At 52.8% G+C, this 23,255-nt stretch overlaps 3 protein-coding genes and 1 non-coding gene across 4 annotated transcripts; 1 reads left to right on the top strand and 3 right to left on the bottom strand.

The window, feature by feature from the left end:
• Window positions 1-13: 13 nt before the first annotated feature.
• MMP24OS (MMP24 opposite strand) lies at window positions 14-1,790 on the bottom strand. The gene is made up of 2 exons (XM_054573844.1): window positions 1,711-1,790; window positions 14-1,620 (listed from the first exon to the last, which is right to left on the bottom strand). The coding sequence occupies exon 2, from the start codon at window positions 1,615-1,617 to the stop codon at window positions 1,450-1,452; it is 168 nt and encodes a 55-aa protein (XP_054429819.1). The 5' UTR covers window positions 1,618-1,620; window positions 1,711-1,790; the 3' UTR covers window positions 14-1,449.
• Window positions 1,791-2,386: 596 nt separating this feature from the next.
• On the bottom strand, window positions 2,387-8,630 carry EIF6 (eukaryotic translation initiation factor 6). Its single transcript, XM_054573429.1, has 7 exons — window positions 8,519-8,630; window positions 8,146-8,257; window positions 7,935-8,020; window positions 6,272-6,447; window positions 5,660-5,836; window positions 5,275-5,456; window positions 2,387-2,658 (listed from the first exon to the last, which is right to left on the bottom strand). Exons 2-7 carry the CDS (start codon window positions 8,250-8,252, stop codon window positions 2,649-2,651), a joined length of 738 nt encoding a protein of 245 aa, XP_054429404.1. The 5' UTR covers window positions 8,253-8,257; window positions 8,519-8,630; the 3' UTR covers window positions 2,387-2,648.
• Window positions 8,631-10,764: 2,134 nt separating this feature from the next.
• On the bottom strand, window positions 10,765-15,752 carry FAM83C (family with sequence similarity 83 member C). The gene is made up of 4 exons (XM_054573428.1): window positions 15,222-15,752; window positions 13,060-13,227; window positions 12,713-12,837; window positions 10,765-12,196 (listed from the first exon to the last, which is right to left on the bottom strand). The coding sequence occupies exons 1-4, from the start codon at window positions 15,732-15,734 to the stop codon at window positions 10,765-10,767; spliced, it is 2,238 nt and encodes a 745-aa protein (XP_054429403.1). The 5' UTR covers window positions 15,735-15,752.
• Window positions 15,753-17,809: 2,057 nt separating this feature from the next.
• LOC129071045 (small nucleolar RNA SNORA25) lies at window positions 17,810-17,936 on the top strand. The gene has a single exon (XR_008529205.1). It is a non-coding gene; the product is annotated as a small nucleolar RNA SNORA25 (small nucleolar RNA).
• The last annotated feature ends 5,319 nt before the right edge of the window (window positions 17,937-23,255 follow it).

Raw genomic sequence — 23,255 nt, 5'->3', positions numbered from 1 at the left:
AGTGATTCATAGGTTTGTACAGTGTTTTATACTTTGCAAAGCACTTTATTAGCTCACACCTGTCCACTCACATGAAACTAGCGTAGGCCCTGGGAAGCTGAGGGTAATTCTCACCCTGCCCTCAAATGAAGCACAGAGAGGTTGTTATATGCCCAGGCTGCCCAGTGGGCTGGCTGGGCCTTGGGACCCCACCTGTGGACCCCTCTAGGGTCCAAGATGAGATCAGAAGTGTCTCTTTTATCCATCTCTTCCTGGTCTCCCTTCTCCTAGTCCCAGTCCCTTTCCACTCCTCAGGTTGGTGCTCTCACTTCTTGAAAGCTCTAGGCCCCCCAGGCTCCCCGTTGGCTCCTGGTACTACCAAGGTCAGGTGAGAAAGAGCAGGAGATGGAGGCAGGCAGCCCAGGCTGCAGATGTGAGGGATGTAAGGCTAGGCCCAGAGAGGACTCAGCCTGGAGGTTTCCAATCTAGGATTCTCCTGCATTGTCTTGTGGTCATCTGTTTGTCCATCACCCCAGGACAGAGCAGACAGAGGCGAAAAGTACTGGGGGTCCCAGAGCCTAGCTTCCCCTCGGCCTGGGGAACATCACAGCATTTCAATGTCAGTCACATTTTAAACTGATCAGCCTTTGTATAATGTTTTTTAAATCATTTATAAATAAAACAAAAATACAGAGTGTGTCATTTCTCTTGAACGTGGGAAAGAGGATCAGGTTCTGGGAGTGGCTTTGAAACTTCTGGGAGATGAGAAACAGGGTCCTTTAAGGTGTCCAGGAACTGTCCCATTCATCTCATCTGCCAGCCCAGCAATCAGACGTCCCCTTCCTCCAAAAGCCTAACTCGAGAGCCCAGAGTTACTGGAGTCCCAGGAATACAGCCCGATAGTGTCTCATTGGGATCCAGGGTGGAGGCGCAACCTCCCCCAGGAGGAGAGCAGGAAGGGTCACTGCGGTAATGTCTTCTCTGGAGTCAAGGCACACGGTGCAATGACCAGGAACAAAAGCAAGAGCCCAGTTTTCAACAGTAAGGGACAGGTGAGGTCAGGTGAGATAAGGTGAGGTGAGGTGAGTAGCCTTAGGGTCTTACCAAGAGCCCTGGCTCGGTTCTGGAAGTCAGTGACAGGAAAGGCTGACCCAGGATCCAGACGGCTGGAGTTGTGTGGTGGGGGTGAGCCCGAAGGTCTGAGGTGGCTTTGGTACCGGATGGGACGCAAACAAATTCAGGGTGGCAGGAGGCGCCGGAGACCAGATGGTGGCCCATGGACCCCCTCTCCGTGACCTCCTCGACTCACTGCCGTCTCTGGGGCGCCGGCTGGGCTGGGGAGCGGGAATGAGGGGGGAATACGTGAGGGGAGACACCGGGCCGTGGGGGCTGAAGACAATGGCTGGACCAGGCGAAGCGAACAGAACGGCAGGCGGTGAACGGCGACTCAGAGGGTCTGAAGGCGGAGAGTCAGTACCAAGAGGTGCAAGCGATGAGGAAGCGCACGTCATCCAGCGGTCCCCAAGGGCCGGGCTCGGGCCGGGGTCGCTGAGGGCCCTCGGGCGCCGCGGGCTGGGGCTGCGGTTGGGGCTGCGCCGGCTCCGCGGCGCCCTCGCCGCCGCTCAGCTGAGCGCCCATGGTCTGCAAGAGCAGAAGCCCGTCACGTGTTGGGCCAGCCCTACCCGCCCTCTCCAGCCCCGGCCCCGGCCCCGGCCCCAATCATGCCCTCACCTCGCGCTGCGGGCGCAGTAGATCCACAAAATTCCAGCTCCGACCTCCACGTTCCGCGGGCTTACGCAGTTGGGAAGGGCGTGGCTGGCGCTTTGACGTCACCGCTCTCCACCACCTACCGGAAAGTCCCTGGCCCCCGGGGCGGGGCCCAACAAACGAACCCACCCACTAGCAACCAGCCAATCCCGCCCCAAGATCCCGGGGCCCCGCCCCACACGCAGCCAGGAGACCAATAGAAGGCCCACCCGAGCTCCTAAGGTAGGGTTCTGCAGGGGTCGATCAGGCTGGCCCTGGCACCAGGCAGCCAGGCCATCCATCAGTGCTTGGTCAAGGACAAGACTGTGTACGGCCAGGTGCCCTAGGGCCCTTAAGCAGGGCTCTGCCCCAGGGTTCTCACACCCGCCGAGGAGAATTAACAGATTCTCATCTTGATATATAATTGATATACAATAAATAATTTATATATCTTAAAAAAAAAAAAAAGATTCTCATCCTTTGAAGCCCGAAGTACGAGGCTGAAGTGGCGTGGAAAATGTGAGAACTACACTATGGGGTGGGAGACTGTGGAACTGGAGTGTGTGTGTGTGTGTATCCTACCCATCTCCCACCTGAAACAATGGTGAGGGCTGGGTGCAGATTGAAGTCGCCAAACAAACACCACATTCATAATGGACAGAAGAAGCTGCCTTTAATTGGGTGGCACAGGACAGTACAGTTCTCAGCCAAGGGCCACAGGGCCTGACAGCCAGCACATGGCAGATTTTTGCAGTAACTAGATTCAGGAGATGGGCACAGGTGAAAAAGGGTTGGCACCGAGCCACTGGATACCAATGAGGTCTCTGCCACGCTTCCGCCAGCATCCAGGACAGACTGGGTGGGATGTTGAGAGGGAGCAAAAGTTCAGAGCCCCGAGCTCACAAAACAGCATGGAAGATGATTCAGGTGAGGCTAGAGAGAGAAGGAGTATTGTCAGCAGGTGCCTCACAGAGCACGCACGTCTCACCCGCCATTCTCAAGGTGCTTGCCTCCACCTGTAACCGAGGCCCTTTGTTCCAGGTCAGCCCTGAAGAGCCACACTCAAAGCCCCGTCCAGGTTCCACTGATACCATGAGTTACAATCCAGTCTAGAACTCTCAATGCTTAAAAACTAAAAGTAACTCCTTCCCTACTCAGGTGGGTCAACTCGTTAATTTATGCAAACTGTTATTGGTCTTAAATTGGAACCTCAGAGGTCAAGTCCAATAGACATGAGAGAGGAACGGGGGACTCAGGCAGGGAAAGGGATGTGCCTAGACCACAAATCCTCCAGTGACAGGGCTCAGGCCAGAACTTTTTTCCTGCAAGTGATAATCATGTGCATGATTATGAAAATGAAGTACGTATTTCCAATGGCCTAACACTTTCATTTTTAAGGTCTCACAGGCATCTCAAACTCGGGTTCAAAACCAAAAAAAGCTAATGAGTTTTGTCTCTTCCTTCCAATACCCATTTCTTTACTTTATCAAACTGCAATGCTGACCAGTGCTCTTGACTACCTGACTTGAACAATAATTTTTAAATTTTTAGTAGGTACCAATTATCAGGTTACAGAAATTTCTGTTCTTGGGTTGCTAAGAGGTTTTTTGTTTGTTTGTTTTATTCTTTAGTTAAATGATTACTGGTGTTAAGTACTTTCTTTTTTTTTATGAGAGTCTATGTTCCAAAAGGGCAGGAAGGGTATATTTTATTCATCACATCACTATTGTATGGCACATAATAGGTACTCAAAAAAACAAAAAAAAAGGTTGTTGAACAATGACAACCACTCGTACCACTTTCCTCTTCAGACCCTTTCCACTGCTCTCCAGTGACGACAGCAGTTTTATCAGTTATCAGGTCTCCAAACTGCCCCATCAGAATCACACATAGAAGCTTATTAAAATAACCACACATGGTTGGGCCTCACTCCAGGCTGGGGGAATCAGTAGGTGAGTAATCTTTGTCAAAAGCATCCAACACAGATGAAAGGTCAAAAACACAGGTCTACAAATCAAAACTTCTTGACATGGGGGAGGGGAGTTGGGGAGCTGGATGAAAAAGGTGAAGGGATTAAAAAGTTCAGATTGGCAGTTACAAAATAGTACAGCAAAGGGAATATAGTAAATAATATTGTAATAACTATGTATGGTCAGGTAGGTACTAGACTTATCAGGGGAATACTTCATAACTTATATGAATGTCTAACCATTATGCTGTATACCTGAAACTAATATAATATTCAATGTCAACTGTAGTTGGAAAAATAGTAATTCTTGACATGGGCATTCAGAATCTTCAACGCTCTGGGAATAGTACTTTTCCCCTTCACACACTCCACTTTTCCACCTCTGTGTCTATTTGAAGTGCTTCCACTCTACCTATGCATATTCAATTACCTACTCATTCTTTGAGGCCCAGACTAAGCGAACTGTTCTCCACCAAATCTTCCTGGATCCCAGAAGGTGGCTTACCAGAGCTTCCCAAGCCACTTAAGGCACCTTTTATTTCTCCTTTGAAGGTAGCTTAAGAGTTATGTGTGGTCACTACAACTTTTCTCAACCTGCTACACTAGGAGCCCCTCAGAGGCAGAGGTAGCAATAAGTTGCCCAACCCCACATGTAGCTCAATGAACATCAGGCAAATGAATCAATAAATGAAGAAGGGAGAATAAAGGGAAATACTGCCCACCATCAGCAGGAAGTTCATTACTGGGCATCTGATCTACTTTGCAGTTTCTAGCCTCTTAAAGATGCCTGTGTTGGTTGTGAAGGATCCTCAATGGAGAATGACAGAAGAGACCAAATATCCAGCACCTGCTCCTCTTCCAAAGGAGGAAGAGATTCTACAGCCTCACATGCACAAATCTCCAGGGTTAAGGCCCAAGAACCCACTTTTTAAAAAATCCACAAGCCCTGGCCAGTGTGGCTCAGTTGGTTGGAGCGTCGTCCCCTGCAACAAAAGGTTGGGGGCTCAATTCCTGGTAAGGGCACATGTCTTGGCTGTGGGTTCAATCCCTGGCTGAGGTGCCTATGAGAGGCAGCCAGTCTATTTTTCTTTCTCCCTCCCCCTTTCCTCTTTCTCTCCCTCTCTCTTTAAAATCAATAAATATTTTTTTAAAAAATCCAAATGATTGTGATTCTGATGCAATTCTCATCCCCTAAGTCTGTTAGGCACCCAAAGTCTCCTCAGTTCCTAAGAGCAGCCTCCCTTCCTTCCCTCAGTAAACAGCTCTTTCTGTCTCAGTCCACTGGCTGGAGACACCAACACACAGGCAGATACAAACTACAAAACCATGTGGTAGGTGATTAAGTAAGACAGATCAGAGGGAGGCTTTGCCCAAAGTGGCAATACACTAAACCAAGTCTTCAAAACAGAAATAGCAGATTCTCAAGCAATGCTTGCTAGCTGTACCCTGTGATAGCCTGGCATTGTACAGGTGTGCCCTCACACACAAGGAGGACCTACTGGTATGAATACGGTGTGGCTTCCATTATAGGTGGCACCTCCTTCCCCTCCCCTCAAAAGGCAAAAGAGAGGCCCGGGTACCTGTCAATGAGTGAATCCCGCATGCTGGTAGCAATGGTGCTAGGCTGGGATTCATTCAGCTTGAAGACACTCTCCACCACCGAAAGCTCTGTGCTGGTTGTGTCCTGGCCACAGAAGGCACACCAGTCGTTCACCACCATCCCGGCAGCAATCACCTCGCTGCCTCGGTTCACAGTACCCGCCTGCCAAGTGATAGCTCAATACGGATCATGGCATCAACAACCAGTCTCTCCCATCCAACCAAGGATTCCCCTGGAACCCTGCTCCCTGACCCGCATGCAGCCCCAATCCCAAACTGTGACAGGTAATAACCCTAAGAACCCAGAACCCAGGACAAGGGATCTGCTTCAGCAGGAAACAGAGGTCAGAGAACAAGAGTGCTTACCACAAGGGGGACCTGAAGGAGAGAGGACAGCTCATCCTGGTCTTCAATTGAAGTCTTGGGATGGACCAGCCCTCCTTGATTGCTGAAGACACAGTAGCTTCCTACTAACACCTGGTCAGCCACCGTCTGTCTGAAGACTTCCACCTTGAGCACATCAGCCAGGATTTCTTCTGTCTCCTGTCAGTCAAAGGTACTGTCCTCAGGGGCCAGGATTTGCAGGTCAAAGGACCCAGGGCCCTTCATGCCCAGAACCACCCAGGGCTTGATGCTCTTAAGCCCCTCACCTAGAAAAAGAAGGTGCTGGTCTCCCCATACCACCCTCTAAACCACGCTCAAGAGTTCAACTGTCAATCACCTCTCCTGGCCCTGTCTGTAGGACCTGATGGGTCAATCTTCCTGATTGTGAAGGATTAATATCCTCCCCGGCTTCTCACTGACTCTGACCACACCATGAAAGGCCTCTATTATCGCTATTTCAATGAGGGCCTAAAGTATAAGACCCCAGGTATAAAGAGCACAAGAGAATCCCCTAATTCCTGCTTGATAGGCAAGAGTGGCTAACCATTTACTAGACCAGTCTTTTGACTCTTGGGCCAAGGTAGGCTGCCTTACCCTGTCTAGATCTGGGTGGACCAAGGCCACGTAGTCGTTGCAGGTGGTGACATTGCCCAGGGCTGAGAGCCTCTCCTCTACCCGCCGGATCTGCACTGAGTCTGGGAGGGAGTTTCGAATATGTTGCAGCTCCTGGTCGGTGGTGTTGTTGGGTACTAGCAGGCCGTGTCTGTTCCCTGCAGAGACCCAAATAGGGGGTGGAGCAAGGAAGGACCGTGAATACACAAGATGCCTGCTGAGCCCTGAGGGCTGAGGATACAACCCAGCCCAGTTAGTTTTCCCAGGAAAGCTTTAGGCCCAGACTCCAGTCCTCTAACCCACTGACCCCTACAACACTAAGGGGGACCAGGAGTCCCACTGGGCAGGCCAGAGATAGCCCAGCAGTCTGTCCTCATCCACCCTACCTACTTTCACACCATCAACCAGGGGATCGGGACTAGCAGGAAGGGCTCTTGACATCATTTGTATATTTTGCTACTTAAAAAACACCACTGTACACCTACCAGTATGGTTAGAAATTTTAAAAGAACATCAATACCAAGTGCTGGCAGAAATATATGGAGCAAGCAATAGGAAAGGGGATTGATTAACCACTTCAGGTAATTACCTGGCATCATCCACTACATTGAATATCACTTAGCCTGTGACCCAGCCATTTTCTCCTGTGTATTATATATCCAACAGATATACATACATTTATTCACTAAAAAATATAGCAGCACTCTTTAGAATAGACTAAACTGAAAACTACGCAAATGCTTACTGTCAATATAACGGATATATACATCATGGTATACTTACATGAAATGTACTATACAGAAACAAGAATGAACAAACTACAATTATGCTCTGACAACAATGACTAAACCTCTGCCTCCCTCTACATGGGCGCAATTTTGTGAACTTTTGAACTCTCAGTTACTCCCATCATTAAAAAAAAAAAAAAAAATTCACCCAGGTTACAACAGAACTTGCTTCAAGTCCTAAGGTCATAGTTAGGAATAAGAGTGTTTGCCTTAATAAGAAAATGCTCAGAGGCCAATGTCACCAGAATTATGGTAAAAAAATAATGGAATAAACTCCTATATGACACCAAAGAGCAGAACTAGAAATAAGGGGTGGTAGTAAAGGGAGACAGATCCAGCTCAAAAAAGAACCAAAGGCCAGAGTCAGCAGTGCTGAGAGCTAGGGATTTAAGATTTAAATGAATAGAACAGGTTGACCAAGAATCTTCACTTGTCATGTTTTAAAGGTGGAAACGAATACTCAGAAATCCGAAGCAACTTGCCCGGAGTCGAGAGAGAGAAAACATTATATTATAATCTTGCTTCACACTAGGTGTGGCACCTGATGAGTCACTTCAGCTTTCCCATCAGTCAAATTAGGCCAATAATTCCTACCTCCCAGGGTCTTCGTGAAGAAGGAATGGAAACAAGTATAAGAGTGAAAGCCCTTAACATCATTTGTTGTTACTATAATCCAGAGACTTCGCCAGAGATTGTCCCTAACCTGTTTACATGGACTGCGTTAGACCCAGGCCTCAAATATTCTATAATGGATGAAAGCCTGGAATTCCCTGGGTCACCCGGGGTCCCCTCCAGGGGTGTAATTAAAGGTGCTGCGAGGCTCCAATCCCTCCCTCGGCGTCTTCCACCTGGCTTACCCACGCACATACGCCCGATGATGCGGCAGCCGGCGATGGATGCGTGCACCACAGGGATGGTCTCGGCGAGCTCGCCCTCGAACACACTGTAGGAACATGTTCTCGGTGGGACGCGGCCCGAGCCCTCACTCTGCCGGTGTCCCCGACTCCCAGCACCCCTTCCCCCCACCCATCCACACTCTGCCAACGGGCTCCGGGGCTCCCGCCGCACCTGTAGAAGTTCTCTGACCCTCCGACAGCCACCAGGCAGTAGGTGTTGGTAAGTTTGGCAAAGCAGCCGATCTCACAGTTGTTCTCGAACGACGCTCGGACCGCCATGAGGCCTGGGGTGGGGGCGGTGGGGGCGGTGGGGGCGGGAGTTCAAGGCCGGGGAATCCTCTCCGAGCCCGGGTCCCGTCCCCACGCCTTGCCGCGACCCCACCCCCTCAGGTCCCACCGCAATCCCACCCCTCTTGGGCCCTCAGTCCTCCGGTCCCGCCCTCTGGGCCCCTCCAAACTCTCCGGCCCCGAATCCTCCGGCCGCCACCCTTCACCACCCGGGGCGCCCGATAAGACCTTTCCGATCGCCCTCCACACGGACTCACCAGGTAACCGCAAACTCCACACGATACAACAGGCCCCTCTCAATCCCGAGTAGCTTTCCGTTTCCGCCTCCGCCTGGGAGACTTCCGGGAGAGCCCGGAGCCCCCAGCCACGCAGGAGGCCACTCTAGCTCCATCTTCTGGGAGGACTTCAAGGTTGCGATTGGTCAGGTGGTGACGCCGCCTGGCCCCGCCCCCAGCATGCTCATATTCATTCATTCATTCGTCCGTCATTCATTCATTCAGAAAGTTTTTAGGAAGTACACTCGACTGAGATTTGTGGCTGGTTGGCTATAAGATACACGGCAGGAGGATCCAGGAATGTCTCACAGATGAATTGATGATGGAGGAATTTACTGAAGTAAAGCCTGAAGAGGAAGAGCAGGTGTGGGGAAGGTGACAAAATCGAGTGTGAGATGTGAGACAGACGTCCAGGCCGGATCTGGAGCCCAGGGAAGAGTGAAGCGCTGAGATTTGGGGCTGAAGCCTAGGGTGGATGAGGGTCCATGGAGGTAAGACCAGGTGAGAAGTGAGACCAGGACAGAGGCTGGAGAAGGAGGCGCGGCCAGAGAAGTAGAGGAAACCAGGCTGAAGAAGATATTGAAGAGACGTGAGGATGGATGAAGCGGGCTCTTAGGGAGGGTCCACAGTGGACAAGGGTGTGGGGGCTGACTGGCTTCCACTATGTGCCCCTTGCATGTGCTCGATCACACTCAGCAGCCACTTTCCGTACCCGGGATAGATGGTGCTGGTCAAGAGACATGCAGTCGTGGGTGGGATATACTTGACCCACATTTTGCAGGATCTACAAAAGCCACAGGGCTCTCAGGATGTCACAGTGAAGGCAGAGAGTGCTTGGGTCCCCTTTCCTCCCCTCGGCCCTCCTGTAGCCATCCACAATCCTCCAGGGAGCCCTCCATAATCGCCCTAAATGGTGCCCTTGCCCAGCCCCCAAGGCGCAGTTCCATTATTCCGCTGCCTCCCTCGGGATACACCAAGCTGCTGCTGGGTCATAACATATCTGCCTTTATTGATTTGTATCACGTATAACACTGTCTCAGGCAGGTGCTGAGCTCAGGAAAAGGACCCACTTGTCAGCCTGTGCTTCTAGGAACACTCAGCAAAATGTGTGTGTGCATGTGCGCACATGTGTGCACATCCTCATACTCCCCAGTGCATCTCAGACCCACTCCCTCAGTCCCCTCCCTAGTATCTCTTTACCAGGAACTCCTCTCACCCTCTCCTCCATCTGTCCAAATCCTCCCCATCCTTCAAAGCCTGGCTCAAAGGTTGCCTCCTATAAAAAATTTTCCTCACCACTCCACCATCACCACAACTCTCTGCTCTTCATTCTCTACCATCCTCTGTCATTGGTTTGCTTTTAATTAGATATTAGCCTTGTCTTGCTGGCCTGTGGCTTAGGCACTTAATCCAGGGACTGGGTCTGATTCATTTGTCAGCCCTGTAGCATGCCAAAGCAGGGCTGGGTGCATAGCTTAGGAACAAGAAAATACTGGTTGGTACATGCTCTGTGTATGTCTTTATGTGCGTATTTATGATCTGTGGATCCTGAGGGTCTACAATGTGAATGAATGCATGTATTTTGTGAAGACATTCATTTAGCCAAACGGCATTATGGTGTTTATGGGTATGCAGCTTGTGGATGTACACCTTGTTAGTGTGCTATGTGTCTATTGTGCAGGCATTTGAGGCATCTCTGTGATCTGTGTATTTTGTGTGTGTGTGGACATATGAAGTGTTGATATTGTGTGTTGTGTTTGTGCAAAAACACAACTGTAACAGTCAGAGACACAGGTTTGGGTCCCTACTCTGCCACTTACTTAGCCCTGATTCCAAGTGAGTCATCGAATCCCTGGGCCTTGGTTTCCATATTTATAAAATAGGGAAGACTACACCTATGATCTTAGGATTTTTTACCTACTAGAGAGGTCTATCTTGTAGGATGTGAAGATGAAGGATGAGAAGTAACCAGTGTGAAATGCCCAGCACAGTGGCAAATGACATTAACTGTGGGTTCCGTTTCCCCATGTGTGCGCGTCTGTGCGCGTGTATGTGTGTATGAGCGAGAATCCTGAGCCCAGGGTGTGTCCAACCGTCTAACCTGGGCTTCTAGATACCGCCTTCTCCCCATGCAGCCTCTGCCTGAGCTTCCACCACAGAGCCTAGGATCTGAGAAAATCTAGAGTCTCGGCAGATGGAGGAGGGATATGTCCCTGCTGAGAGCAAGACTAGGACTCAAAGCGGCTTCGGAGCACCTTGAACTTGGACTTGTTGTACTTAGTGATGAGGTCTAGTTTGCTGTGTCCCAGGGTCAGCCGTTTCTCATCCTCAAATGGGCCATTGCTACTGCTACTGCGATGGCCTCCTGTGGGGTCTCCGGGGAGGTCATGCTCAGGTCCCTGCCTGGCACCCTGCAACTGATGATACTTGGTGATGAGGTCCAGCTTGCTGTGGCCCAGAGTCAGCCGCTTCTCATCCCCAGAGCCCACTCCAGGCTTACGAGCATGGCTTGGTCCTGGGAGACTATTGGGCCCAGGCCCCTCACCCCGGAATGGACCAAACTTTGTGATGAGGTCGAGCTGGCTGTGGCCCAAGGTCTGCCGTCGTTCATCTGGACCCTGCTTGCCAGCCCTGGCTGAGGAGTTGACTTCCAGGGGCACTCTGGAGCCCCTGGCCTTGGGGTAGGGCACCAGGAGGTCCAGTTGGCTGTGGCTGTGGTTTGGAGACAGCCTCTTATCCTCGGGGGTCCCATCGCCAGGTCTGGGGGGACCTGACTCAGGGACACACCCAGCACCTTGGGCCCGGGGCAGGATATCCAGCTGGTTGTGTTTCTGGTTTGAAGATAACCTCCTGTCCTCTCGGGCCCGCTCCCCAGGCCAAAGGGGGTCTGAGTTGGAGGTAACACCAGGATCAGGGCCTCCTGCTTCACGGGCTCTGGGGAAGGGGATGAGGAGATCCAGCTGGCCATGGCTCTGACTCAGAGACACCTTCTTCTCCTCCACTGTCTCCAGGCCTGTGCCAGGTACCCAGCGACCTCGTGGGGGACTAGGCTCCTGGCTTTCTGGGAGCCCATTCTCTGGGAGCCGGGACAGGGCTAAGACCCCCCGGGAGAAGGGGAGGAAGGAGCGCTGGCGAGTAGGCAGAGGTGACCCTACTGCTGGAGTCAAGGGGCTGCTGCCATTGTGGTTGAGGGCAGGGGAAGACTGGGACCATGGGGAAGCCCCCAGCTTGCCCAGGTTGGCCCTGTAGGGCCCCGGAGGGGAGCCATGGTTAGGATCTGACAGCTGGCGTTGCAGGGAAGGCTGGCCACTGGCCTTGCGACAAGCAGAGCCTGGAGATGAGGACCCCATACCCGTGTCACTGCAGCCACCGCCTCCTGGTAGAGCGAGGTAGGAGGAGCGGCCCATGAGAGGGGAGCGCTTGATGCTGCTGAGGCTGGTGCTAGAGGGCGATGAGGGCATGGGGCTCGGGATGCTGGGCACGAAGGCCAGGGCCACCGGAGGAGGGCACGGTGCCCTGGGATCCTCACCGCCGCAGAAGCCCTCCACAGGCCGTGACTCGGCATACAGACAGCGAAACTCGCGGTCAAAGTCTTCCACGATGCGGCCCCTCAGCTGCAGCACCATGCTAGTGTGGGCCTGGCTGCAGAGCCAGGTGAAGCTGGGGACAGAGTGTCAGGGTCAGGAGGCAAAGCGCGGGACCCTGGGCCCAGGCAGGAGTCACAACCAGAAGAGCATGCCAAGACAACTCCATCACCAGGGGGGCCCAAGGGAGGGGGCAGAGCTCTGACTCCAGAGTCTGTACGAATCCTAGCCCAGCTTAGTGGACTTGGGCACATGGTTTCCCATCTCAGGCCTCAACTTCCCTATCTGTAAAGTGGACCAGAGGCAAGGTTCCCTGAAGTCCCTCCAGTTCCAAGGTAAAATAGTTATTTTCTGTGCCAATGGCATTAAAGGAATCCTTCTACAGAGCAAGCGCCTCCAGGACCCAGCTGGGGGCTGTCTCACTCCCCACTCTATGCCCTGAGCCCTGCCCAGTGGCTGACGTGGGCGGCTGCTCAGCCCACGTTGGAAGAGATGGATGCGTGAAGGAAAGTCCGAGGCTGCCATATCCCAGGTGCGCTCACCAGCCAGTGGCCCAGCCCCAGGCCTCTCTCCCTCTGTCCCACTTGCTCACCTGTAGCTGCCCGCCACCACCTGTTCACAGTCGATGATGACAAACTTCTCCAGAGCCTGGCCCGTGAAGCGGCGGCCTGCCTTGCTGCAGTATGTATCCCCATATGTGCTCCGCACACGCATGTTCTGAGCCAAGGAGGGATGAAGGTTGGGGTCGGGGGTGACCTTAAGAGAATGGGACTCAAGCCATGTGTAAATCCCATGGGGCCTCTGATCTTAATCAGCTAAGGGAAGCCGGTACCCTTCTCCCTTTGACCCCCAATGCTCACTGACCGCCCAACGGACTCTTCTGCCCTCCCTAACTCCCCATGCCCCACCTCCCAGTTTCTGCCCCAGTCCCTCACTGACCGGCAGGTGCCCCCCATTGAGGTCCATCTTGTAGCACATCTCCAGAAAGTGCCTCACGTGCTCCTGAGCCAGGAGCATGTAGACGGGAACACCACGCCGGCTTGAGGCCTCCATGAGGTCACACAGGAGCTCCATGTCGGTGAATACATCCATCACCACAGCCACCACCTGGGGGAGGGAGGGAGAGCTCAGCCTTGTCAGGAGCAATGCCTGGGATCCCAGGAAAAGAGCGCTGGACTGAGAAGCAGGAAGCCAGACCCTGCGAGAAAACCTGAACTGGAAGTGCTTTTAGACATGACTTAGCCCAGCAATTCTTAACTTAGACAGAGGGAAGTGTCGCTTGTCTTATAAACCCCCAGAAGTTGTATGAAAGTTTTTGTGTGCATTCTTTTTTCTGACAGAATGTGTATCTGTCAACAGAATCTCAAAGATGTCTGTGGATCAGCTGCACCAGTCTAACGCTTCACTCTGCAAATGGGGAAACTAAGGCCTAGAGCAGGGAAGGAGTCAGAAGCAGGATCCAGACCCCAGTTCCCAGGCTGAGTGCTCGTTAGCTCCAGCCCTCGCTCCGGCCCAGGGACTGTCTGTCTGAGGTTCCCTTCTCAGGGGTCAAGAGCTGCAGGCCAGGCACCGGGGTCTTCAATGCCCTTTGTTAGGCCTGCCTCAGTTTCCTTGTGAAGCTACAGAGGTCTGTGTGACATCTTACACCTATGGACTTCCTCACTGCCACCCACGCCAGGTTTGGGACTAGGTTTTCCCCTCGGTTGAGGGACTGGGGCTTGTGGCATCCCTCGTATAATGGGCTGCCTCAGAGAAGCTCTGAGAAACCCCAGGCAACATCAAGCCCCCAACTGTCCCTTCCTACCCTTCCCATTTCATGTATCTGCAGTGAGAACCTCTTCTCTGAATCCATGGTGAGAGACAGAAGATGCAAATCAAAGCTGTCCGGCTTTGGCCACATGGAACTGGGTTCAAACCTGTACTCGGCTGCCTCCTAGGGATATGGCCTTGGGCGAGTTGCTTCACCTCTGGATGCCTCTACTTCTTCATCTACTACTTGGAGGTAATGATAGCTACTGTACATCTCGGAGTAGCTCAATAAACATTCGTTTCCTGCTGCCTTCTTAGCAAATGAGGACAGTGGGCATTGGGCAGCAGGAACAGGAAACCTTCCCAAGGTCACTCTGGGTGGTCAGTGACAGCCCAGAGCAGAAGCCTGGCTTCTGGCCCAGAGGTAGAGGGTCTAGATAGGGGATAAGGAGGCAAAACGCTGAGGGAGTCCCTGGTCCATGGCCCAGGCCTGACCGGGGGTAGGGGGAACAAGGACGTGCTGGAAAGATCAAAGGGACAGGGGTAACCACAGCAGCCACTTCACTAATAACCCCACTCCCAGTGCCAATTAGGCCTGGCCCTCCCCTGCCTGGGGCAAAATCAGGCCAGCCAGGGAGACTCGGAAGGTACCAATGATGTCCCAGCATCCCAGCTCCTGCTCTAGGTACCAGGCATCCTCTGGGCTGCTCCCCCAGACCAGGGCACTGAAGCAACCTACCTCAAATCCTGCCTGGGTCCCAGCCTCAGGCCAAACTGGAGATACAGCGCAGGGCGAACGGTGGACGGGGACACTCCCAGGAGTCAGGACTGTGCCTGAGTCAGGACCTCTTCCTCTCCCTGAGCCCTGAGCTCTATTTCATCAACTGACTGGACCTTCCTGAGCATGTCCCAGCCCCTCTGGCCTCAGTTTTCCTCCTCTGTAAGTCGAAGAGTGGCTCAGGTGTTCGGCCAGGTTGGGGTTCTTAGTTTGGGGATCATAAACCTTTTTGAGAATCTGATGAAGGCCATACACCCTCTCCCAGGAAAGAGGCAAAGAGGATCCTTCTCTGCAATATGTACTACTTTGCATGCATTGTTAGGGTGTCTGGAGTCTCTGAGGGCCATCCCCCAGGGTCTATGCTTATCCATAACGTCCCTGAGTGCCAAGGGGTTACCAAGATAAATAAAATACAGCTCACCCTCTAAGAAGAACTTGTGGTCTGATAGAGGGCAGAAGTTCTAGTCCCAATGCTGCACCTAAGCTGCGATGTGTCCTTGAGCTCATTCCTTCCCTCCCGGGGCCTCAGTTTTCATACCTGTGACATGAACGTCTGAAGAGATGATGTCCTTACCTTGCGGGCCTGGCTAAAGAGGAACCGCAGAAGGTCTTTGATGTTCTTGGTCTTGTCCCGCTGAAAGTGGACCACAGCCTGGGTGGGGCTGAAGCCTGTGGCCTGTGGAATCTCAGGCCAGCCCAAGTCCAGGTCTGGGGGGTCTATGTCAGAGGCCATCGGAAAGTAAGTGCCTGAGGTGACTTCAGAGAGCAGGCTGAGGTGGTCAGGCCCTGTTACCTCCAGTCCCTGGGCTTCGCCAAGCTCAGGGCCCCCACGTACATGGCTGGTTATGTATTCCACATCCAGGGCGCTCAGGAAGGGCAGTTCCCGCTCCTCTGAGATCACCCGCAGGTAGGCAGCCTCGCCCCGCTCCAGGAGGGCATCAGCCGCCAGCCGGGCTGCCTCGCTGTGCTGCAGCACCAGCGGCGAGCTCTCACGCCACCAGGGCCTCTTCAGTTCCTCCACCCTGCCCCGCAGGGGTCCTGCCATGCCCTGGGCTCCCGGGCCCCCAGGCCCTAGGCCTCCAAACATGCTTGCCCACCTGGCCGCTGTCACCCTCCAGCAGGCTCCATGGCCTGTACCTCAGGCTGGCTGCACCAGGAAGAAGACAGCAGCAAACCCGTCTCCTGCCTGCCTGCCCTGTGTGTGGCAGGGCCCCCAATCCGTTGCCACTCTATGTCAGAGAGCTATGCTCCGCCCCATTGCCCCTGGCTTCTCGAACCTGTTGGGTCAGCCTCACCTGTCGGCCTGCTGTTGGGACTTGCCCTCCCAGGAAAACGTCAGTGGTAGGCCCTCAGCACACTCCTGCCCCCACCCCACCCCAGCATTGCCTGCCCCATCCCCACAAGGCTCCTAGCAAGTTTCCTTCAAACCCTGACCTTTTGGAGGCCCCCTGGATGTTGTATTATGTCCCTGCCCAGGGGCACACACATATGTGCGCGCACACACACCAGGGTAGATGAAATGACTCAGGACACCGAGATAAAGATGTGAACACACAAGCATGCAGGCTGACTGACATACTGAGAGCTGACAGACACAGGCACAGGCTGCAGATGGACATGTGCAGACCACACATTTTAATCACATGTAAATAGGCCCAAACACTAACTCAGGAATTGGCCGTAGCCCCAAACATACCATGATGGATACATTGTAAGCCTCAGAACACCCGCCCTAAAGAGCTGACGGGAGTGTCACACAGAACTGCCAAGAACATGGCCTGTCTGTCTCCCATCCAGGCTCTCATTTGTTTCCATATGGCCCTGCCGCTCTCTACCTCCATAGCTGTGGCACTCAGTCACCTGTCCCCCACCCCACAGCTCTGAGCCCATCCTCCAAGGGTCTAGAGCAGTGGCTCTCACCCGATAGTCGCCAAGAATAGCCAGGATGTGTTACAATGCAGATCCCTAGGCCCCAGCCACCTGGGATTTCATTCCAGAAGGTCTGAGTAGGCTTTCCGGAGACTTCCTTTTTAATAAATGATGTGGTGCATCTGGGGCAGGGTGCTGAGGCCCACCCCTGACAAATGCTCTTCTAGACGGCCGCATTTCTAACACCCTCAACCCCAGGGGAAGCTCTTGGCCTGGTGGGGACCAGGCTGCAACCTTCCTCCCCACCTCAGGAGCCATATTAAATGGTTAGTGAGAAAGGATGTTTCAGAGCATGTGGTGGGGCGGGGGGACAGGAAACAAACTGCAAAGTCAGGAGGCAAACAGGGCTGGCAGGTTTCTTATCTCTGCTCCTAAGGGCCAGAGTCCCAGAGTCCCAAGGAGCATGGGTGGGAAGTTTTGTTCTGAGAAGGGGGGCAGGCCAGGTGCTAGTGGTCACAACGGTGCAGTGCCAATATTAGGAACCACCTTTTGATGGAGGGACGAGGTCCAATGAGGATGGCCAGGAGACCCAATGCCTTGTCTTGTGACCCTTTTTAGCACTGACTGCAATTGGTTTATCTGGTCTGTGATCAGGTCCAGAGCACATGTTCCTTCATGTGCCCCGAGTGTCACACAGGGCCCAACACATGCACAGGGGGCCGGGGGTATGCCCCCCCCCGCCGCCTCAAACTGAGCCCTTGGATCAAAGATGAATGGGGCTGGGCTTTGTCTTTAAGGAGTCTAGAAGTTTGAGGGGTGGACAATCGGGGGAGAGAATGACATAGGCCAAGAGCTGAAATGCTGGACGATTGCATCCCATCTCAGAGGCAGGAGCAGAAACTGGGGCACCAGGAGCTCAAGGGAGACCCTTCCCTGGGGCTGGGGAGGCTGTGTGAGGGGCAGGGGGGTGAGTAAGCAAAGCCAGGCTGTGGGAAGGTAATGAGCTGCGGGGGTAGCCAAGGTGGCAGGGCCTTCATTAGGGCCTGCTCCCCAGGTGTGTTTATGGGGAGAACCAGGGCCTTATCTGGATGGAAGATGTACTCCTGGGAGGGGAGGCAGCCACGTTTCTATGTTGCCGAGTTCCTGTGTTTATCTCAGCATGCATACGGCTACCTGATGGTATATATTTTTGGCTATTTTTAAAAATTATTTTTAACTCTGGTAAAATACGCATAACATAAAGTTTACATCTTAACCACTTACAGTTCAGTGGCATTAAATACATTCACAGATAGGTCATTTCAAAAAGAGCTTATGGGATCAAAACCAGGAGCTCTTAACGCTGTGACCTAAGATTTAAGTTCTCCGTAGGATGTGACAGACACTCAGTAGTGCTATGTTTTCCTGAGGAGATATAAAATTAAAAAAGAAAAAAAAGAAAAAGTACATTCACAGGCTGTGCACCCGTCCCCACCATCCATCTCCAGAATTCTTTTCGCCTGCAGGACTGAAGCCCTGTGCCCATTACACGGTAAGTCCCCATGTCCCCCTCTCCCCAGACCCTGGTAAGCACCACTCTACTTCCGGTCTCTATGGATTTGACTGCCCTAGGTACCTCATGTAAGTGGAGTCATACAGAATTTGTCATTTTGTGGCTGGCTTATTTCTCTTAGCATCATGTCCTTAAGGTTCATCCATATTGTGACCTGTGTCAGAATTTCCTTCCTTTTTAAGATGAATAATATCCATTGTGTGTATATACCATGTTCACCCACGGATGGAAGATGGGTTGTTTCACCCCTTGACTATTGTGAAGAATGCTGTTCGAACATGGGGGTATAAATCTGGCTCTGTGTTTTTGTATGTTTCCCTCTATGTCCACGTTTATATTATATTCCATTTTTGTGATTAAAAAAAACTGAAAATTGGCAATTTTGTATGGTTCAACTCAACATACATACCTATACCTGTGCAGAACTGTACCTGTACGTGTGTGTGTGTACATTCACGTACTGTGATGTTTGTGTGTCTGCTTGGCTGTCTTTTACTCTCTGGCTGCATGTCAGTGCATTTTTACCTGCACGTGCATGAGTGTATATATACTTGTGTGTGCACGTCCGGGCGCAGACCTATTTGTGTGCATGAGTGCCTCCGCAGTGGTGGTCTTTGACTCTGACTCTGGCACGAGGGAGCTCAACTAAGGGCAGGGATGGGAAGACTGAGTCAAAGGGGTCCCCAACATCCTGTTAATGAAAGCGTGTAAATCAAATCATATCCCCCAGGGCTGCAGGACGGGCAGCCCCTCCCTATGGGCTGAGTGGGTGAAGGGCGGCAGGAGGGTAGTCAGACAGATCCTGGCCAGGGGCCTGGCCTAGGGGTGGGGGCCTGGGCTGATGGGAACCATACAGATAGCTAAGCCCAGACCCTGGCTACAGTGCGTTGGGCACAGGCCCCTTAATAACAGTTATTAAGAGGAAGGAAAAAAATGTATTTTCCCGTCCAGGAGGTGTGTCAGGCGCCTGCCTGGCATCATTCTGCCATCCTGGGGGACATTTAGCCTTGTCTCTAACAAGCCAGGTGGCGCCTGGGCAGGTGACTGTCCTGTGGGGGTGGTGGGAGCAGAGGCTGGGATGCAGGCCTCCAGGTGCAGGCTGCTCTGATGTCAACACTGCCACACACCTTTAATGTGGCACCTCTGGGTCAGGGGAGATAAGACTCCTGGGGAGAGGCAGGCAGGGCGAGTAGGGAAACCAGAGTGAGCCCAGCTCCCCTGAATCAAAGCGAAGAGACCCACGATCTAGAAACACAGGGCCGAGCGGTAAGGAGTCCCAGAGGCTGGCTTGAGCTGGATATTAGAGGGTGAGGATTTCAAGATGTATAGAATGATAAGCAGGCTGTTCCAGGCTGGGGGACCAGCGGGGCAGGGGCATGACAGCGGAGGAAGGCGGGGGCGCTGGTGCAGGGAAAGGCCTGTCAGAAAGGCCACCTGTACATACTCTGCAGAGGGCCTTGCTGAAGTGCCGCCTCCTTGCAAAGATGACGGCACAGAGGCTGGGACGAGTCCTAGAGTGGTATGGTAGGATAACTTAGGAAGCAGCCCCCCCGGGGGAGAGCAGCCCAAAGCACCAGACTCCCAGAAACCACCCAGGGGGTTCACGGTCCTTGAGTGCCACAGAGGCCTTCGGGAGGTCGTGCTGGCTCTGACACTTAATGAGTTGACCAGCACCACCTCCTTCACCAGGTTGCTATGAGAAATAAATGGGCTACTTTGTGTCAAGTGACTGACTGAGAGGAGTAGCAGCTCAGTATGTGCCCATTCCCGAGCTTTTCTGACTGTGAAGGGCAGGGGCTTGGTGAAGGCCTGAAGACAAATGGAGCGGCGACCAGGAGTGTCTCCTGGTCAGGCTCTGGCCTCTTCTGGACCAAAGGGGCTGTGAATGTGACCACGGTTCCTGGCCATGTCCATGGAGCGTGGCCCTCGATTTGGCTGTCATCCCAGTTCACAGCAGGCCAGGTCCTCTCTCCACTTCACACACACAGACGCGTATTTGCACCTTTCTTGGGCACTTGGGACCCCAAGGAATGAGAATGTTGGCATTCTGTGTCTGGGTCTAGGCTGTAGACACAGTGACAATAAGGTCTCATCTTTTCCTTCAAATCCTTCCCTACCCCCGCCCCCACTCCATCCCATCCCATTCCGTGGTTCCGTGATCCAGCCACCTCTCCTCCCCACCCCCCCCCCCCCGCCGTCCATCCGATCCACCCCGCGTGTATTTAATGCCTGCTTTAGGCCAGCAGTGTGGTTCCAAAGGTGAGTAAGACTGTCTCTGCCCTGAAGGAACTCAGTTCAGTGGGGAAGGCAGACTCATAAATAACTACAAGCCACAGATTAAGCTGAGGTATAAACCAAGTGCTTGGCGTGTAGAGCTCATGGCCCATTCTGGAATCTTGGTGGAACCATGTCCCCACCCCCACCCCCAACCAGAGTAACAGCTGTGCAGCAGGCTCTTTCCCAGATGGTGACTAGGGATTGAAGGAGCTGTTTCAGGCCACAGGGAGAGACGAAAAGAGGAAAGGAGCAAGTCAGCACAGGCCCATGGGTCTGGTTCCTGACTGAAACCTCGAGGGAGCCTCTCAGGGCCTCAGCTCCTGACTGCAAGGCGAGCCGGCCAGGCTGAAGGTCTCCGGGTCCCTTAGGGTGTTCGCATTGTATTCTATCACTTTTTGACGTTATCAGTCAGTCAGTGCTTGAAGACTTCCTTCCTAGAAATGCCTCTGTCAGGATGTCCAGGACCTTTTCTTCCCTCAGAAGGGGTCCTTGACGAGGGTAGGGTCTGGGTCCTTGGCTCCCCAGCATGGCTCAAGGGGAGCCACCTGGAAGGCCCAGGAAACTTGTGATGGGTAAGTCAACATCCAGGCAGGGGTATGTGGGTGGAGGGGTACCGCCAGGAGCCTAAGGCCAAACCCAGTGTGGGGGCGGGGCAAGGCATGGTGGGACGCAGCAGGGAGAAGGCTGGTTAGATGTGGGCAGAACCAGGGCAACAAGGGTAGGAGGACTGCCCCCAGAGAAAAAAGTTCACACACTTTGGGACTGTCTAGATCTCGGTCCACAAAGCTGCCAGGTTCCCTTCCTTCCCGCTTCATCCAAATGGCAGAAGAACTCGAGATTCTCTGGGTGCCTAGATAGCACAAGCCCCCTCCCCCATCAGCCTCACCTCTGGAACCCCTTGTTCCTCATCTGTCCTCCAACTACTGGTCTCAGGAAATGGTTCCCTTCTCCCTTGCAAAGCCCAGCTCTTGTTCTCAAGTCCTGACTTCCACTTCCAGAGGGAAATAATACTAATACTCGTAATAAAAAATTATAATAATACCACCTAACATTTATGGGAAGTTCCCTTCCACTAAGTAGTTTATACTTCCTCAGACGCCGCCCCCCCCCCGCTCCCCGCGCTGCCACCGCCCAACCCACATCTTCAGCATTAGCCTGTGCTGAGGAGGCCTGTTTTTATCCTGCTCTCTTCTCCTAACTCCTATCCAAGTTTTCTCCATTTCTTCTCAGCCAGGCGCCTCCCAAGATACCACAGCTGCTGCCACATCCTTTGCAATCTGTATTCTCTCAAAAACTCTGGTCCTGAAATAGTCTCAAGCCCTTATGCCTCACCCACTTACTCCCTGGCCCTACTCTCTGCAGCGTGCAGCCCTAAGAGGCTCCTCCTGGAAGCCGTGGCCTCCCCGGCCTCCCTTCTGCGCTCTCTCCTGTGCCAGGTCCTGCCCTTCCTACTGTCCACCCCCTGCGAATGCTTCCCCCACGCCCTCCCCAGTCCCTGGTCTACCCTCTGCACTTCACCTGCGGGAGCTCATCCAGCTTCAGGATTTCAAGGGTCCCTTCCCCTACCTGCCAAAGTCAGTCATCCGCCCGTCCTAACCATCCCCTGGTGTCCACGCCTGCCCCACTCCTTTGCCCTCCCTGGGGATCTCAAGGGTCTAATTTAGCAGTTTTCGGCCTTTTTCATCTCATGGCACATAAACTAATTACAAAATTCTGTGGCATACCGAAAAATATATTTTTTTTTTGCTGATCTGACAAAAAAAAAAAAGGTATAATTTTGATTCGTTCACACTGGACAGCTCCTGTTGTGTTGGCTGTTGTCATTTTTTATTTGACAATCTAAGGGAAAGAGGTCAGTGCCCGACTAGTCAGGTGTCGATGTTCTAAAAGTTCTCACGGCACTGCAGTGTTTCCACAGCGCGCTAGCCGAACATGCCGGCCTGAGGGCTCCCACCAGACGGGCCCCTTGTGTAGACACAGCCAAGGTGCGCCCAGAGCAGCGGGGTCGGGGCTCGGAAGACATGAAACACTTCAGCTTTGCCACAGGGCCACCTTGCAGCACAAGGGGTTTCTTCTCAGGGGCCCCATTTCCCTGTGGCATGACGGGGGCCACAATCCCCACCCTGCCTATCGAGGGCACTGTAATTAGCACTTGGGAAAAAAGTAGCACAACAAAAAGAGGGTTCTTCTCTTCAAGCTCCCCTCATCTGCCAGACACCGCCGTCCCAGCTCCCAGGAGAGCTCTCTGATTTTTAATAGCCCTTACCTCACAGAACTGTCACTGAGGATTAAATGAGAAAACAAGTGAAAACACCAAGCAGTGTCTGGCACAGAACAGAAATGCAAAAATATATCGGCTGAATTGTGGCCTGGGCTTTTAATCTTAGCTTGATGTAAGTAATAGCAATTACTTCTGATTTTTAAAATTCTAGACAAAATTACTATTCACTACGCTGTTCAGTATTTCTCAGGTAAAACCCCTGGAAGACATTTTTCTCTGAAGAGTAAGGGAAACATTTGTTTCTTCTGATGAATAAGTGCGCTTCCTTTTATGTGACAATGGGAACCACATAACTTTAAGGCTTCCCAGTTTCTGCCTCTGGCTGCCGGGAAGCTCAAAGCAGTTTTATACTCAACTGCAGGTTCCTCACGCACCTATGCGAGGCAGTGAGAGAGGGAGAGAGCAAGGGCCCAGCGGGTGGGAGATGTGGGCCAGGGCACTTTTGGCCCCTTCTTACCCTGGATGACCCTACAGGCTGCTCTGAGCCTTAGTCCCCTCACCTGTGTCAAGGGGATAAGAACCATGAGGACAGTGCCTATTTATAGGACTGCTGTGAGATAATGCGTTAAAAACACTCCACAAATTACCCAAAAAGTCATGTGAAAGTTGGTTATTAGCAGCTCAGGTTT

The sequence above is a fragment of the Pteronotus mesoamericanus genome, unplaced genomic scaffold, assembly GCF_021234165.1.
Source record: "Pteronotus mesoamericanus isolate MK-2021 breed Mesoamerican mustached bat unplaced genomic scaffold, CSHL_Meso_final contig_25, whole genome shotgun sequence".
NCBI lineage: Eukaryota > Metazoa > Chordata > Mammalia > Chiroptera > Mormoopidae > Pteronotus > Pteronotus mesoamericanus.
This window is presented reverse-complemented; position numbering and strand designations above follow the sequence as displayed.

Coding starts and splice junctions, on each gene's coding strand:
- MMP24OS (XM_054573844.1), bottom strand. CDS start 1,617: ATGGGCGCTCAGCTGAGCGGCGGCGAGGGCGCCGCGGAGCCGGCGCAG.
- EIF6 (XM_054573429.1), bottom strand. CDS start 8,252: ATGGCGGTCCGAGCGTCGTTCGAGAACAACTGTGAGATCGGCTGCTTT. Junction 8,021..8,145: donor GGGTCAGAGAACTTCTACAG/GTGCGGCGGGAG, acceptor ATGTTCCTACAG/TGTGTTCGAGGGCGAGCTCG. Junction 5,457..5,659: donor TCCTTCAGGTCCCCCTTGTG/GTAAGCACTCTT, acceptor ATCACTTGGCAG/GCGGGTACTGTGAACCGAGG.
- FAM83C (XM_054573428.1), bottom strand. CDS start 15,734: ATGTTTGGAGGCCTAGGGCCTGGGGGCCCGGGAGCCCAGGGCATGGCA. Junction 13,228..15,221: donor TCTTTAGCCAGGCCCGCAAG/GTAAGGACATCA, acceptor TCCCTCCCCCAG/GTGGTGGCTGTGGTGATGGA. Junction 12,838..13,059: donor TCAATGGGGGGCACCTGCCG/GTCAGTGAGGGA, acceptor TCCTTGGCTCAG/AACATGCGTGTGCGGAGCAC.